General features: G+C 40.7%; 3 protein-coding genes across 3 annotated transcripts; 2 read left to right on the top strand and 1 right to left on the bottom strand.

The window, feature by feature from the left end:
• Positions 1 to 7,386: 7,386 nt before the first annotated feature.
• LOC133743451 (cytochrome P450 CYP736A12-like) lies at positions 7,387 to 9,724 on the top strand. The gene is made up of 2 exons (XM_062171393.1): positions 7,387 to 8,134; positions 8,776 to 9,724. The coding sequence occupies exons 1-2, from the start codon at positions 7,454 to 7,456 to the stop codon at positions 9,607 to 9,609; spliced, it is 1,515 nt and encodes a 504-aa protein (XP_062027377.1). The 5' UTR covers positions 7,387 to 7,453; the 3' UTR covers positions 9,610 to 9,724.
• Positions 9,725 to 9,742: 18 nt separating this feature from the next.
• LOC133743453 (coatomer subunit alpha-2-like) lies at positions 9,743 to 10,829 on the bottom strand. The gene is made up of 2 exons (XM_062171394.1): positions 10,310 to 10,829; positions 9,743 to 9,983 (listed from the first exon to the last, which is right to left on the bottom strand). Coding segments are annotated over exons 1-2 (435 nt in total). The 5' UTR covers positions 10,744 to 10,829; the 3' UTR covers positions 9,743 to 9,982.
• A 2,712-nt stretch (positions 10,830 to 13,541) lies between these two features.
• LOC133743560 (cytochrome P450 CYP736A12-like) lies at positions 13,542 to 16,672 on the top strand. Its single transcript, XM_062171534.1, has 2 exons — positions 13,542 to 14,363; positions 15,737 to 16,672. The coding sequence occupies exons 1-2, from the start codon at positions 13,617 to 13,619 to the stop codon at positions 16,568 to 16,570; spliced, it is 1,581 nt and encodes a 526-aa protein (XP_062027518.1). The 5' UTR covers positions 13,542 to 13,616; the 3' UTR covers positions 16,571 to 16,672.
• The last annotated feature ends 534 nt before the right edge of the window (positions 16,673 to 17,206 follow it).

Genomic DNA, 17,206 nt, shown 5'->3' with positions numbered 1-17,206 from the left:
ACATATATATAACTATATAAATACATGGCCAATATTAGCACATGAGATAGCGGTGCCCATATTCTTGTAACTATATAAATACAAGAATAATCATAAGACATGGACTTACGACACATGGAAGCATATATGAACAGTGCACATTTGTGTAGGAGATAACTGACAAAGAGGTTTAAACATATAATTGTTCAATTGACCATTAGCCTAATAGGAAGTGTACGTGTCCGTAAGTGATGGGAACTGCACAAGTGGCCCGTACAGAAAGATATATGAATATATGCATGATATATAAATATATGCATGTGTGAAGTGTACGTGCAGGCAGGTGTCTCCCAACTTATCCAAAAAGCAGAAGCACGTGGTGCTTGTGGGTGTGTGCAGCAGAAAACTTAACTTTTTATTTGCCATTTGCTCGCTGCCATGGGTGATCACTCTTTTATGGCTGCTCAGCGGAGAGCAAAGAAAATATTTCGTGGAGGAGTTTGAGGGAAGATGCTTCAGAAATCAGGTTCTCTGCATCAGTAACTTGAGTGCAGAAAGCATCGTTGGGTGCCCAAAGAAAATTTGGGTGGTTGAGCAGATATTGGTCAGCTGGGGTTCAGCGAAGGAATTGGTGGTCAGCGGTGTCCCGGAGATCAACACTGAGTTCGGCGGAGAGGATGGCCAGCGGAGCGCTCGACTGAGCTGGGCGGAGCGTAGTTGCTGACTGGGCCTTCGGTTGACAGCGGCACAGAGGAGCTGGAGTTCGGCGGACCTGGAGCTCGGCGGAGGCTCCGAGTTCGGCGGTGCCTGGAGCTCGGCGGAGCCTGGAGTGCAGCGAAGGTTTTGAGTTCGGCGGAGAGGAGTTCCTGGCCGGCGGTTGCTGCCAGCGGAGAATGCTAGAGTGATGTTACCCAGCGGTGGTGTTGTCTAGATGAGGTTGCCCAGCTGTCATTGTAGTTGGGCGGTGTTGCTGACGGAAGTCCGGCGGTGCCGCTGACGTTGCTGCATAGCAGTTGACGGTCGTTAACGACCTTGGCGGAACGATGCATGATTGAATGATGCTTGCTGAAGGATTCTTGGCAGAATGATGAGCCATGGGCAAAGCGAAGCTCTCATCTGAAGTTCACGGTGGAAGCCTTTAGCGAAGCATCATATATGGTAGAAGCAGTCAGCGGTGGTTGTCGGCGCTAGAGCATCAACGGAGACTTGCCATGGAAGGTACCCCGCGGTGAAGCCCCGTGGTGAAGTCCGGCGGAAGTGGCTGAGCGAGCTTGCAGCGGAGACACCTGGCGGAGGAAGAGTTCGGCGGAGGTTTTGCCGCTGACGGATATGGGCGGAGGGATGTGCCGCTGATGGATATGGGCGGAAGAATGGAGATTAGCGGGGGAGCTCTGGAGCTGCAGTGAGCGGAGGAGTTGGGCGGAGGTGGCCTTGCTGTTTGGAGCTGGCGGAGAGGAGAGGGAGAGCTGAGCGGAGAACAAATATTAACAAAATAAACAGAACAAATATTAACAATATAACAAATGATTTTTCAATCCCCGGCAACGGCGCCAAAAATTGATGCGCTCTGAGCAAGCGCATAATTTAACCCTGAAATGTCATTAGTAGTATAAGTAAATAGGGATCGTTCTATTCCGGGGATTGAGGGTACACCTGTCATTGTCAAACAATTAAAAAATTAAAACAAAGTATAATATTCACAAAGATATTCACAATTATAAACATTGTACACGAAAAAGGGGGTTTTTGATTTTGGTTTTTCCGAAAATAAACTAAGTTAACAAAACAATTAAAATGCAAAAACATAAAAATACAAATGGAATGCAAGAACAAAGATCAAAGTCGAAACTCATGATTAAAATTAATTCAAGTTCATCATTGTTCATCATAGTCATGCAAGAGGAATTGATCATGTGAAACGTTCAAAGCAAACAATTTCCCATATTTTACTTTCAACGCTAATTAATCTAAGTGAAAGCACATAGACTAATCCTATCAAACATGCATTCAAGCCCTAGAAAGCTAGTCAATCATACATGTCTAACGCATTAAGCATCTAGAAAGGCTATCAATTCAAATGTGCAACTTAGTATGAAAAAGTCCACCTAATTGCAATCTTCTTTGATTAAATTCGGTTTTTGTACAAAACCTTTACTACTTATTGATTCAAGAACACAAAACCAAAAAGTTGATTCATGTTCTTAAATTCGTAGCACCAATTATATAAAAACCCTAGGTGTTTGCAACCACATAAGATTAAAATACAAAAGTTATCTATCATGCAAATTTAATCAAACACTCACACATAAGCAACCATAAATCGCAAAACATGAATCTGAAAATTAGTAATTAATCATAAAATTTCAGAATTCGAAAATTGTTCAAACACATGTGTCAACTAGGGCATAACCAACGAAAATTACAAAGCAAAGGTTACAAGGAGAATCGAATTACACCAAGAGATGGAGATGGGATGAATGGTCTCTTGAATTTCGAAAGCAATCTTCAAGGATGGTGATGGATGATGTGCACGGCTTGTCCTCTTCTTCCTTGGCCTTGCTTGAACTTCGTGGTTGCCCTAGAGGATGGAGAAGAACACGGCTAAGCTAGAGAGAGTTTTCTGATTTTTTCTAAAGTTGTAAAACGCAAAAGTGGGAACCCTTGAAGTTGAGAGAAGAGAGGAATATATAGGGGACGGCTTCTTGGTCTCCAAGGCCGTGTAAAACCCTAGAGAAACTCACGGCAATTCTTGTTAACTCCACATAATTCCCTCCAATGAAATCTTGCCAAGTAAGCCCTATGATGTGTCTCAACCAATCACATAATTTCCTAGAATATTTCCCTTGATTTTCTTGCCGAATTCCCTTGATTATTTTCTGATTTTCTTCTTGCAATTTCGGCCAAAATATACTTAGGGTTTCTAGGAATGAATCTAGACGCCTTTTGGTGCTTTTCTTGATGTCCACACTTTTTCTTTCCATAAAATTCTCCCTAGAATATCTTTTTGCCGAATTCTCTAGGGTTTCTTCATGAATATCACGGCAACTTCCTCCTTTTCCTCTTGGCTTGGACGGCAAGAGTCTCCTAGGGTTTATCTTTCCATTAAAATTACCCTAGAAAATCTCTTGCGTAATCTTCTTTTAATTTCTGATTTTCACGCCATCTCCCTTGTTTCTCTCTTTGGTTTTCACGGCAAAACATCTCTAGGGTTAGGGTTTTGCGTCACAAACCCTAATGTCATGGGCTATGATGGGCCTTGGTCCAATTTGCCGAAAATCCATAGAGTTCTTGGGCTTCGTTGCTTCATCTTCAAGCCTTCTTATTTTCCAACGCAAAACACTTCATTTCTTTCATTTCTTTTCATAGTTGCGTTGGAAACTTCATTGGTAAGCTCTCCTCCAGTTCGCAGGGTTTCCTGGTTGCACTAGGAAAGCTTGTTTCTTCATTTCTGCTCAAATGTGTGGTCCAATGTTCTTCATTTTTGTTCCCCTTGACGTTCGCAAGCTCCTCTTTCCATTCGTGTGTTCATTTCCACTTTTTAGCTCGGAGGTCCTGAAAATAGAAACTAGTAAGAAAAATAGAAACTTTCCTAATTTGAAAAATAGAAACTTACTAAAAATGAAAAATAGAAAGTTACTAAAAATGAGAAATAGAAACTTTCCTAAACTGAAAATGGAAACTTGCCAGAAATGAGAAATGAAAACTACGAAAATAGAAACTTTACACAAATAGGAACTTTCCCAATCAAAGAATGGAAACTTTCCTAAACAAGGATTTTTCAAGGAAATGGCGCAGAAAATGTAGGGAAAAACAAGTAAAACGTCGCATTAAAATGCTCCTATCAGTCGTGGGTGTGAAGAACAGATCTCTGGGTGTCTAGAGTAAATAGCCGCCCAAGATTTTTTTTTTTTTTTTTTTAGTTGGCGTTGACCAAGTGAATAGTTCAGCGTTGACCTTTTTTGAGTTGGGCGTTGACCAAAAGTTGATCAAGCTTTGATGGGCGTTGACCGACCCCGCCGGTCATTGACCGGCCCCAATTTGATGTTGAATGAGCGTCGACTCGACATTTTCGGGTCAAAGTTCGTGGTAGGTGACGAAGCCTTTGTGTTGGCTTCCCACAGACGGCGCCAATGTTAACGTTCGTGACCGAGGGGGTCTCTAGTTAGCTTAAGTGAGAGAGAGAGAGAGAGAGAGAGAGATTGACACGAGATGTATAGTGGTTCACCTCCCGCCTTAGCGGGAGACTACGTCCACTTGAAAGCTTATACTAGTGTGTCGAGCCTTGCGGCCTAACAAGATTACAAGAGATGTAATGGAGTGTGGAGTAAGTGGGAAGGAGTCTCCTTTTATAGGTGAAGGAGTGCTCTTCCTTTACATGGTTTTCGATGTGGGACAAGCAAAGATAACTATTCTAGTGTAGAAAGCCTAGTTTGTGAGGGCAACTTTGCAAGGCCGGAAAGGTGGCTTCCCGGCGACGGATTTGCGACTTCCGGATACCGTAGCGTAGCTTGAACATAGGGCTACAAGATGCAAGTCTCGGTTGGGCCTCACCATGGCTTGTGGATGTCCCAAAGAGCGTGTTAATTATGCTTGGTGAGATAGCAAACTAGCTTGCTAGTAGAGGTATCTACAAGTCCCCGAAGTCCCCAAGTAAGAGGAGCTTCTTGGTTGGGGAGTTATACACATGATGTCACCAAGCATAAGTAACCGGGCGGTACGGAGCCCCTACACCACACGAAACAGAAAGCCAGAAATAATGAGTCCTTCAACAATAATAGTCATCCTCCTGGTTGTCCTCACATGCCTTTGGTCACTTGTCTCTGCCTCCTCAAAATCAAAAGTTCAAAACACAAAAAACTACCACCCGGCCCTCAGTCACTGCCAATAGCCGGAAACCTCCACATGCTAAGGCAACCTCCCCTATCGAAGCCTCCAGCACTTGGACAAAAAATATGGTCCCATCACCCATCATGTCCATTCGTCTAGGCAATGTTCCTACCATAATAGTCTCCTCACCAAAAGCCGCATAGCTATTCCTCAAAAGCTCACGACACTAATTTCGCCAGCCGGCCCAAAATCCAAGCCTCGGAGTACATACCCTACGGCACAAAAGGCATGGCCTTTTCCGAATATGGTCCTTATTGGCGCCATGTAAGGAAGCTCTGTACGCAACTGCTTTTTTGTCCGACGAAGGAGGGTTTCGCGCCGCTGAGAAATTAGGAGTTGGGAGCGTTGGTGAGAAGGCTGAAGAGAGCTGCAGAGGAAGGTGGAGTTGTGGATGTTAGAATATTGGTGTGATGAATGAGGACATAACGTATAGGATGGTGTTGGGTTGTAAAAGGGATGATAGGTTTGATTTGAAAGCCATTATTGAGGAAATGTGTTACTTGGCAGGGGCCTTCAATATTTCAGATTTTCTTCCTTCTCTTGCTGCACTTGATATTCAGGTACACTAATTAATCTTAGGGAGAATTTCACAAATGGTCACTCAACTATGACTCATTCGACACTTTAGTCACTCAATTTTCAAATATATCACTTTAGTCACTCAACTATTACTCTGTCAATCACTTTAGTCACCGAATGAGCATTTCGTCTCACTTTAATCACTTATCTCATTATTTCCAATTCAGATTTCTCAATTTTTCACAATTGGTTGGTCAAAAATATCATTAATATTGTGGCAAATATATTTTTTTTAATGAAAAAAATTAACAAAGTGACTAAACGAATAACAGAGTTAAAGTTAAGTGACCAAAGTGATATATTTAAAAAAAGAATGACCAAAGTGTCGAACATGTAAAAGTTAAGTGACCAATGTGCGCAATGCAATTGGTATAATGATTTCATCAGTATTAATTATTGTTTGCATATGAATCAATATGTTCATTGATCAAGGTAGTCGAGAGCAAGTTTCTTAGGCCGGAACTCTAATTATGCAAATACCACATTACAAATTCCTTTTGAGCTCGTCTTGTTTAGCGAGCTTATAAATGAACCATAGCTTCTTATCTTTAGGGAAAAATCATGTACTAAGATGGTACTGTTGGTGCAGAAAAATTGGGAAGATTTCTCCACCTACGTTTTTTATTAGAGTGGGTGTAAACGCTTCGCGGTTAATGTCTTCACGTCCTTCAAATTTGAGTCAGTGTATGTAAGTCAAGTCGGAAGATGAAAGGAGTACCTGCAAAAGATACTCTGATGCCTAAGTCAATGAGTGTTGAATTGTAGTGGGTACACCTCGAGAGGATTTCTCCTCAAGAAAATTTGGACTTCTCAACGCTTCTCAAATAGATTAGGCCGTGTCTTAATTAGAATTTGATTTTACCTCAATTAGGTCAGCCTTGAGGGGATTGCACCTGAGAGAATTTTCCTCACCCGAATCCATCTTAAGGAGATTTTACCCCACCTAAATTCAGCTCGAGAAGATTTTACCTCATTCGGATTTAACTCAAAGAAATTTCTCCTCATTCGGATTTAGCTCAAGGAGATTCATCTCAAACAAATTAAGCTGCCTCTCTATCGGTTCATACGGTGACAAACTGTTTTTAAAATTTTCACCTCCACAGGTACTTGCACAAAGGAAAATGATAAGGTTTGGTCACAAATCACAATGGGACAACCAAGGTTGCAACGTCAACATAGCTGCTTTTGTCTCATTCCTCGGTCTATTTGACTTTCATGTACTAACTTTTCCTAATACAGTGATACCAGTCTACTGGTGTATGTCTTCATTTGTTTTTTTTTTCTTTTTTTGGATTCTTTTCATAGACCGAGAAATTACCAAAAATCTACCTACATTACTAAAGTTGATTTAAATATTTACAGAGCGTTGGTCAATTTGTTTGGAGCAGAGGGTTGGGAGAAATTATTAGGTGGTCCTGGACCACCACGTGGCATGCTGACATGGTGGTCCCAACCAATACCTGCGCGACATGTGTACGGCTGCTCAATTGACATAATTCTCAATTATGTTTAACGGTTCCGTCATATCCTCGTTTGCTTGCCGTTTAGAACTGGAGTCTCAGACCTAAAAACCTAAACCACTTCTATTCTACCAAACAGTCGATCTCAAACCTATTCTTTTGAAAACCCTGAAGCGGGAGAAGAGAGGTCTTCAGCAAATATCTTCAATGGCAATTGATACAAGTAAGTTAAACTTATCTCCCTATTCTACGTTGTCATCAATGGAAAATCATTCAAATAACTACTGAAACTTGAAAGCAGGTCTATTAATGTTCTTTTTCATTCTTCTTTTATATGTAATTTATTGTGTCGATATATCTAGCTATAGTATCGTTTTTACAATCGACATAAATATGTCAGCATGCCACGTGGTGGTCCAGGACCACCTAATAATTTCTCGAGGGGAGAGGGGTCGTCCGTTCGTATAAATGCGTCCCTGAGCTCGTCATGTCGTCCAATCTTTCCCATTATCTCTCTGAAATCCACACAAAACAGAGAGCCAGAAAAGATGAGTCCTTCAACAATAATAGCCATCCTCCTGGTTCTCCTCACATGCCTTTGGTCACTCATCTCTGCTTCCTCCAAATCAAAACACAGAAAACTACCACCCGGCCCTCGGTCACTGCCAATAATCGGAAATCTCCACATGCTAGGCAACCTCCCCCATCGAAGCCTCCAACACCTGGCCAAAAAATATGGACACATCATGTCCATCCGTCTAGGCAGTGTTCCGACCATAGTAGTCTCCTCCCCAAAAGCCGCAGAGCTATTCCTCAAAACTCATGACACTAATTTCGCCAGCCGGCCCAAAATCCAAGCCTCGGAGTACATATCCTACGGCACAAAGGGCATGGCCTTTTCCGAATATGGTCCCTATTGGCGCCATGTAAGGAAGCTCTGTACGCTTCAGCTTTTCTGTCCAGCAAAAATAGAGGCTTTCGCGCCGCTGAGAAAGGATGAGCTGGGAGTGCTGCTGAGAAAACTCAAGAAAGCTGCTGAGGAAGGTGGAGTTGTGGATGTTAGTGGGCATATTGGTGTGATGAATGAGGACATTACGTACAGGATGGTGTTGGGTTGTAAGAGGGATGATAGGTTTGATTTGAAAGCCATTGTTGAGGAAACGTTTTTCTTGGCCGGGGCTTTCAATATATCTGATTTTGTTCCTTCCCTTGCTGCACTTGATATTCAGGTATGCTAATTAATCCTACTCTTTCCCATAGGCATTTCCTTTCTCTTCGATCATTCATTTATGAACCGATATAATGGTAGACTAGTTCCGGCCAAACGTTATTTAATTTTACATTATTGCATTTATACATGGAGTCAGTCTTCGGACACGGAACCAACCACACTAGATCTTGATGGGAACCCAGCTGCACTCCTTTGTCTCTATATGAACTACATTAGGATCAGGATCAAGAAAGTAGAAGTCAAACATAGGAAACCAAGTTTTGTACGGAAGTTTCAAAGTCGTCTTTGTTGGCCGCCAGGTAAAAAATCATACATTTACCTTTCCTTTTCCTCTAGGCTGCTGGGCACTTCAGATTCGTTGTTATTTTATATTTTTATTGATCTTATTCATGTGTACAGTTTACACATAAGATAATTGAGAAAATATTAATGTATTTTGTTGAGCCGTCCCCTGCTCACAGTGAAGCATTTGTCGCCTTCCTGCTAAAGTTTAGCAAGGTAGCCTTTTCCATGGTGACTCCAAGATTGGACTATGATACATAATATTCATAGACTCCGGTCTAGATTGCCTAAGTGTATATTTTTTACTGTATGTTAATGTATTAGATGTGGTTTATTATATTTTTCTACGTATATCAGGGGTTAACTAAGCGAATGAAGAAAGTTAGCAAGACGATCGATCAGCTCTTGGAGAAGATAATTGACGACCATGAACAAGTTGCTAAAACTACGAGTGGGAAACAAGGCAAGCATGAGGACTTTGTAGACGTCTTGCTTTCATTAATGAACCAACCGTTGAACCCGAATGATGAGCAAGTTCATTTTCTTGATCGAACAAATGTGAAAGCCATTTTACTAGACATGCTTACGGCGGCTTCTGATACTTCGGCCTCATCGATTGTTTGGAGCCTTTCCGAGCTCTTAAGGCATCCAAGGGTCATGAAGAAACTCCAAAAAGAACTCCAAACTGTGGTTGGCATGGACCGAATGGTGGAAGAGACTGATTTGCCAAAGCTGGATTACTTGAGTATGGTGGTCAAGGAGAGCTTCAGACTACACCCAGTTGGACCATTACTAATCCCTCATGAATCTATTGAGGACATTGCAATAGATGGATATGACATACCTAAGAAGTCGCGGATCATTGTAAACTTTTGGAGCATTGGAAGAGATCCTAGTGTATGGTCAGAAAATGTTGAAGAATTTTATCCTGAAAGGTTCCTGAACAACAATATAGACCTCCGGGGACATGACTTTCAGCTCATCCCATTTGGGTCTGGCCGAAGAGGTTGTCCAGGTCTGCAATTAGGGCTAACCACAGTTCGGATTGTTCTGGCACAGCTGGTGCACTGCTTTAACTGGGAGCTCCCAACTGGCATGCTACCTCAAGACTTGGACATGTCTGAGAAATTCGGTTTATCAATGTCGAAGGCCAAACACTTGCTTGCCAAGCCGACCTACCGTCTTCTGTAGCTTGTTCATCCACCCACTATTTCGTAGCATAAAGAAGTGTGTGCAATGCAAGCATGAGTGAAAATTAATAAAATGGTTTCATCAGTACTATTGAGTACTATTGAAAGCAGCACAATTCGCCATTTCTCAAATATGATTGAATTATCATGAAAATAACAAACTATAACCATGACCATTTAAAAGTAACTATACCATTAATATTTGTGAGCATACTCTGCTTAATACTACATAACCATCTCAACAAAAAAAATTTGCTCAAACTAGACTCAAATGTTCACTATTGAGTAATACACCACCCACCGGTCAAGAAAAAATAGCACCTACTTTCCGAAAACAGAGCATCATTCCGCCCGCTTGTCTAGCTCATGGTTTGTCTACAAAACAGAAAAACACGCATTTAAGACTACATTTATGGCAATCAAGTATGCTGTCTAACTATTGACAATCAGTGGACAAGACATGCACAAATATTAAATCAATTCAAAAACCTAATACATGAGGCTTTTCAACTGGATAATGCACAATCATATTATAGAACTGCAGAACAGCTCAGGAGAACAAAAAGCCCCCGAGAGTTTGGCATGTTCAAGCCATTCTTACCAACACAGGCTATTCAAAGAAAGGAAATTGGAAAAGACCAAGAAAGAAAGAAATTGCAAACAAATCATATGAATGTCGACTCTTCTGCAGTATTTCTTACCAATTTACTGGCAGATATAAATCAATCGACACGACCGCAACTGCTGCAAAAAGGATGAATCCTCCTAGTCCTGCAGCCTGATTATCGAATCTGAGATGGAGAACATAGTAACCCCGAAGCATCTGCACCAACCACTGCAAGATCACAAACAGTACAGAGCTTCCCTTCTTGGCTTGGCACAAACCGTGAGCTACAGTAAGGCAAGAGACGTCCTTCTGTCCTCGGTAAATTGGTACATATGTTGCCCCACAAGTCACAAATGGATTTCTGAAGTCATAGTTCAGTTGAGAAGCATCAGTCATATTCTTCTCTGCCGCCTGCAGCACTTGCCTGGGTAACTTTGCCTGACTCTCAACGGTGGGGTTCGTCTCCAATAGCCGTCTGGCAAAGTTAGCTTCAGTGGCAAGGTTCTTTGCCTTGTAGCAAACTGTCATTGCATTAAGCAAAGCAAGCCTTAAGTGAGGCAATTGAAGATTGCAGTGTGTTTGCAGGTACCCCCTTTCATCTTCCGACTTGACTTACATACACCGACTCAAATTCGAAGGATGTGAAGACATTAACCGCGCGCGAAGCTTTTAACACCAGCTCTAATCAGAAAAGTAGGTGGAGAAATCTTCCGAATTTTTCTGCACCAAGTCACTCTGTACTCGGAAACCATGCGCTATTTTTTCTGGACTGCTCATGCACAGTGAACATGTGAGTCTAGTATGTTGAGATCGATGGTCATGTAATATTAACCAGAGTATGGTTAATTATAGTGTGTTGTTTCGTAAAAAAAGCATGTAATACTGATAATATCGATCATTTTATTAATTTTCAACCTTGCACTGCGTACATATCGATCTTAAAGCTACTCAATACATAACAGACGGGTGAATGTTGAGACACCTGCATGAAATCACGCAAGAGTAATGCGGTAGGTTGGCTGTAGTGATGACTGATGAGAAACCAGATGAGCACGAGGAAGACTATAAGGACGTATGGCCATTGTTGAAGGACTCATTGTGTCTGTGAAACTATAGTCTATAGACAACTAGTCAAGGTACATATACCAGGGTAGCACGTTAATTGTGCTTCCTTCTAATTAATTGGTACATCGGGCATGCAAAATATGATTATTCCAAATTAATTAATGCAGCATGTGATTGATAAGAAGGTAGGAAATTACGTACGGATCGGAAGCACCGAATTATGTGGTCCAGAATTCCAGATTCAATTCGAAGACGCAGGAAAGTTATGGGCCTAGCTCATTAAAACTAAAACTTTATTCTAGTGAAACACATCCAGCCGATTGCTTGAGCACGAAAGGTTAGTTTATTTCAAAGGAAGTTCTACAACATACACATAAAATCAGAGCTGTCCCTTGACCAAGGCAACCAAGGCAATGGCCTTGGGCCTCAGTTTGGGGAAGGCCTCCATCTCAAAATGCCTATATATATGTTAAAAAAAAAAAAACAGATAATAAAAGAAAGAAGGCGCAGAACTGCAGTATGTAGAAGACGACGCCGAGGCCGATGAAATCAAACCCGCAACTCTGTAAGGCCTCAAAATTTCCTCGTTTTCCTCTGTATTTGTAAGTTAAACACCCCAAACTTTCCTCTTTCTCCATCACTCTGGGATTAGAAATAAGATAACTAAAAGTTTTGCTCTCACTTTCACCAATTTGGACAAAAATGAAACGTTGGCTGCTGAAACATGAATTTTTGATTTCCGATCCCTATGATTCTTTCAAAGACAAACAGTAACATTTCTTCTTTTTATGTCTATTTAAGCCATTGACAAACTCTCATAGACGCATGCATAGAAGCAATCTTTCTCTTCCTCTTACTCAATTCTGAATTTCATCATCTGTTCTAATTTCATAATCAGAATTCAGATATTTGATACAATTGTAACAAACCGTCAAGGCTTGAAGTCCAAAATTTTGTGATTAAAAAATCAGGTTCTATTGTTCTTTATTGACATTGTTACTTTTTATTTTGTTTATATAATTTGCTATGTTTTAGTTTGAATTTAGTTTTGCTGACATTTTTTTTTTCAATGGAAAAAATTATTAGGAAGGTCTCTCTAAATTTTGCCTTAGGCCTCACTTTGTCACGGGATGACCTTGCTGTAAAAGATACTATGATGCCTAAGTCGGTGAGTGTTGAATTGTAGTTGGTATAAATGAGATTCATTGCTTCCTTCGAATGTTCACTTTACGAAGTATTTATATCTCGACTAGTGCGCATAGTGGTGTGCTAGGTCCGCAAGTCATGCGTTAGTGGATCCATTACACCACTCTCAGGACAACATGGGGGAGTATTTCCTGCTTGCAACTGATTCAGCCGAGCTAACTAATTCTGTTGACTTGTTCTGCCTTATCTAAATCCACCTCGAGAGGATTTTTCCTCAAAAAGGTCTAGACTTCTCAGCGCTCCCCAAATAAATTAGGTCGTGTCTTGATTAGAAGTTTAGAACTTGATTTCACCTCAATTAGGTCGGCCTCGAGGGGATTGCACATGAGGGGATTTTCCTCACCCGAATCCGTCTTAAGGAGATTTTACCTCACCTAGATCCGTCTCAAGGAAATTTCACCTAACTTGGATCTTTCTCAAAGAGATTTCTCCTCATTCGAATTTAGCTCAAGGAGATTTCATCTCGAGGAGTTTTTCTCAGACAAATTAAGCTGCCTCTCAATCAGTTCATATAGTGACACAGGTCGTGGCATAGCGACGAGTCTTGTTCCTGGCGCGATTCCCTTTCCGGAAAGCTATGGCACGCTCCAATCGGACTCCGAGCTACGTCGTGGCTACTAGTAACTTTTCGTTTACCTCCTTTTGCACGATCAAATTGCTCTTCGAACTGGACAGTCATCCGTCCTGCATCACTTTCCATGAACGAGAAATTACCAAAAATCTACCGACATTGCTAAAGTTGATTTAAAAAGATCATCTGGGGTCAACAACATTTGGATATGGTAATTTTATTGACTGACACTAAAGTACACTAGAGTTATTGACTCAAACTAAAGAGGTATAAACATGCTAGTAGCAGTTTTATTGATTTTTCTTATTTATTTATTTTTTTTTTTTTTTACAAGTCTAAATATAGATAATCCAGATGTGGGCCTTCTTATGTGTATTTTTAATACGTAAATTATCACACCTAAAATGTTAAAATCAATTATGTTATGATGTTTCTGAAGAATTTTGCTCAAGTCAAAATCTACAGAACTTGCTCGATCAACTGAATATTTACAGAGGGTCGGTCAATTTGTTTGGAGCAGAGGCTTGGTCCGTCAATATAAACGAGTCCCTGAGCTTGCATGACCCATATTTCTCATTATCCCTCTCAGCAACTCCACACAAAACAGAAAGCCAAGCCAGAAAAGATGAGTCCTTCAACAATAATAGCCATCCTCCTGGTTCTCCTCACATGCCTTTGGTCACTCATCTCTGCTTCCTCCAAATCAAAACACAAAAAACTACCACCCGGCCCTCGGTCACTGCCAATAATCGGAAATCTCCACATGCTAGGCAACCTCCCCCATCGAAGCCTCCAACACCTGGCCAAAAAATATGGACACATCATGTCCATCCGTCTAGGCAGTGTTCCGACCATAGTAGTCTCCTCCCCAAAAGCCGCAGAGCTATTCCTCAAAACTCATGACACTAATTTCGCCAGCCGGCCCAAAATCCAAGCCTCGGAGTACATATCCTACGGCACAAAGGGCATGGCCTTTTCCGAATATGGTCCCTATTGGCGCCATGTAAGGAAGCTCTGTACGCTTCAGCTTTTCTGTCCGGCAAAAATAGAGGCTTTCGCGCCGCTGAGAAAGGATGAGCTGGGAGTGCTGGTGAGAAAACTCAAGAAAGCTGCAGAGGAAGGTGGAGTTGTGGATGTTAGTGAGGATATTGGTGTGATGAATGAGGACATTACGTACAGGATGGTGTTGGGTTGTAAAAGGGATGATAGGTTTGATTTGAAAGCCATCGTTGAGGAAACGTTTTTTTTGGCTGGGGCTTTCAATATATCTGATTTTGTTCCTTCACTTGCTGCACTTGATATTCAGGTATGCTGATTAATCCAACTCTTTCCCATAGGCATTTCTCTTCGATCATTCATTTATGAACCGATGCAACGGTAGACGTTCCGGCCAAAAGTTGTTTGATTCTATATTATTGCATTTTTATATGGAGTTAGTCTACCATTACATGTATCGGACAGTGAACCTATTTAAAATTTCAAACCAACCACACTAGATCTTCATGTGAACCCAGCTGCACTTCTTTGTCTCTATATGAACTACATTAGGATCAATAAACTAGAAGTAAACCAAGTTTTGTGAAAGTCCAGTAGTACGTGTAACCAGTTTCAAAGTCGTCATTTTGTTAGCCGCCAGGTAGAAAACCAAGTTTTGTGAAAGTGCAGTTAGCCGCCAGCTGCGCTTCGTTGTCTCAAAAATCAAAATGATGACCTTTCCTTTTCCTCTAGGCTGCTAAGCACTTCAGATTCGTTGTTATTTTATATTTTCATAGATCTTATTCATGATATGAAGATAATGTATGTTGAGGCGGCCCCGACCCCAAAGTCCAAATCAAAAAAAAAAAAGTCATTTAAAATGTGATGTGGATGTATATGATTGGCTGAAGGTTATTTTAAAAAATTGAAAATAATTAAGTTATGGCCCCACAATTGCTCTGTTTTGTAAAAAAAAATATATTAAATAATTCCTCATTGTTCCGTCTAATTACTATTTCACCTAGTTATTAGTGTTTTTGAGAAAGAAATTAATTTTTCAAAGGAAATCATTAATACAGATTTTAATATGTACATTCCTAGGAAAATACCAAAAATATTATTTATTTTAAATAATTAAATGGACTAAATACTATTTAGTCCTTGAGCTTTTGACCATAAAACACTTCAGTCATTCACCTTCTAATTTCATACATTTAGTCTTTGTACTTCAAAATTTCAGACCAATAGGTCATTGCTGTCTAAAATTCGCGACGAAATGTCTATTATGCCCTCAGATAAAGGAGTAAATTTATTTTTTTTAAAAAGAACTGAGGGCATAATAGACATTTCACCACAAATTTTAGACGGCAAGGACCTATTGGTCTGAAATTTTGAAGTACAGGGACTAAACATGTGAAATTAGAAGGTGAGGGACTGAAGTGTTTTATGGTCAAAAGCTCAAGGACTAAACAGTATTTAGTCCTAATTAAATTATTTTTCGGCCCCTGCAAAAATAACTTTCAAGTTCTGCCACTGCATCTCCTGCTTACGATGATGCATTTGCTCCCTTCCTGCGAAAGTTGCTATGGTAGCCTTTTCCATGGTGACTCCAAGATTGGAGTATGTTACATAATATTCATAGACTTTAGTTTAGATTGCCTAAATGTATATTTTCTACTTATTATATTTTTCTACGTATATCAGGGGTTGACTAAGCGAATGAAGAAAGTTAGCAAGACGATCGATCAGCTCTTGGAGAAGATAATTGACGACCATGAACAAGTTGCTAAAACTACGAGTGGGAAACAAGGCAAGCATGAGGACTTTGTAGACGTCTTGCTTTCATTAATGAACCAACCGTTGAACTCGAATGAAGAGCAAGTTCATTTTCTTGATCGAACAAATGTGAAAGCCATCTTACTAGACATGCTTACGGCGGCTTTTGATACCTCGGCCTCATCAATTGTTTGGAGCCTTTCCGAGCTCTTAAGGCATCCAAGGGTCATGAAGAAACTCCAAAAAGAGCTCCAAACTGTGGTTGGCATGGACCGAACTGTGGAAGAGACTGATTTGCCGAAGCTGGAATACTTGAGTATGGTGGTCAAGGAGAGCTTGAGACTACACCCAGTGGCACCATTACTAGTCCCACATGAATCTATCGAGGACATTACAATTGATGGATACGACATTCCCAAGAAGTCGCGAATCATAGTGAATTTCTGGAGCATTGGAAGAGATCCTAATGTTTGGTCGGAAAATGTTGAGGAATTTTATCCTGAAAGGTTCATGAACAGCAATATAGACCTCCGGGGACATGACTTTCAGCTCATCCCATTTGGGTCTGGCCGAAGAGGGTGTCCGGGTATGCAATTAGGGCTAACCACAGTTCGGCTAGTTTTGGCACAGCTGGTGCACTGCTTTAACTGGGAGCTCCCAACCGGCATGCTACCTCAAGACTTGGACATGTCTGAGAAATTCGGTTTATCAATGTCAAAGGCCAAACACTTGCTTGCCAAGCCGACCTACCGTCTTCTGTAGCTTGTTCATCCATCCACTATTTCGTAGCATAAAGAAGTGTGTGCAATGTAAGCATGAGTGAAAATTAATAAAACGGTTTCATCAGTACTATTGAAAGCAGTACGATTCGCGATTTCTCAAATATGATCGAATTATCATGAAAATAACAAACTATAACCATGACCATTTAAAAGTAACTATACCATTAATATTTGTGAGCATACTCTGCTTAATATTACATAACCATCTCAACAAAAAAAAATTGCTCAAACTAGACTCAAATGTTCACTATGAGTAATACACCACCCCCACCGGTCAAGAAAAAATAACACCTACTATCCGAAAACAGAGCATCATTCCGCCCACTTGTCTAGCTCATGGTTTTGTCTACAAAACAGAAAAACACGCATTTAAGACTACATTTATGGCAATCAAGTATGCTGTCTAACTATTATGCACAAATATTAAATCAATTCAGAAACCTAATACATGAGGCTTTTCAACTGGATAATGCACAATCATATTACAGAACTGCAGAACAGCTCACGAGAACAAAAAGCCCCCGAGAGTTTGGCATGTTCAAGCCATTCTTACCGACACAGGCTATTCAAAGAAAGGAAATTGGAAAAGACCAAGAAATAAAGAAATTGCAAACAA

This window comes from Rosa rugosa, chromosome 4 (genome assembly GCF_958449725.1).
Source record: "Rosa rugosa chromosome 4, drRosRugo1.1, whole genome shotgun sequence".
Classification (NCBI taxonomy): Eukaryota; Viridiplantae; Streptophyta; class Magnoliopsida; order Rosales; family Rosaceae; genus Rosa; species Rosa rugosa.
This window is presented reverse-complemented; position numbering and strand designations above follow the sequence as displayed.

What these genes read in the sequence shown, in the direction of transcription:
- LOC133743451 (XM_062171393.1), top strand. Translation starts at nt 7,454, where the DNA reads ATGAGTCCTTCAACAATAATAGCCATCCTCCTGGTTCTCCTCACATGC. An exon ending in TTGCTGCACTTGATATTCAG is followed by an intron (nt 8,135 to 8,775) that starts GTATGCTAATTA and finishes TACGTATATCAG; the next exon opens with GGGTTAACTAAGCGAATGAA.
- LOC133743453 (XM_062171394.1), bottom strand. Translation starts at nt 10,743, where the DNA reads ATGACAGTTTGCTACAAGGCAAAGAACCTTGCCACTGAAGCTAACTTT.
- LOC133743560 (XM_062171534.1), top strand. Translation starts at nt 13,617, where the DNA reads ATGACCCATATTTCTCATTATCCCTCTCAGCAACTCCACACAAAACAG. An exon ending in TTGCTGCACTTGATATTCAG is followed by an intron (nt 14,364 to 15,736) that starts GTATGCTGATTA and finishes TACGTATATCAG; the next exon opens with GGGTTGACTAAGCGAATGAA.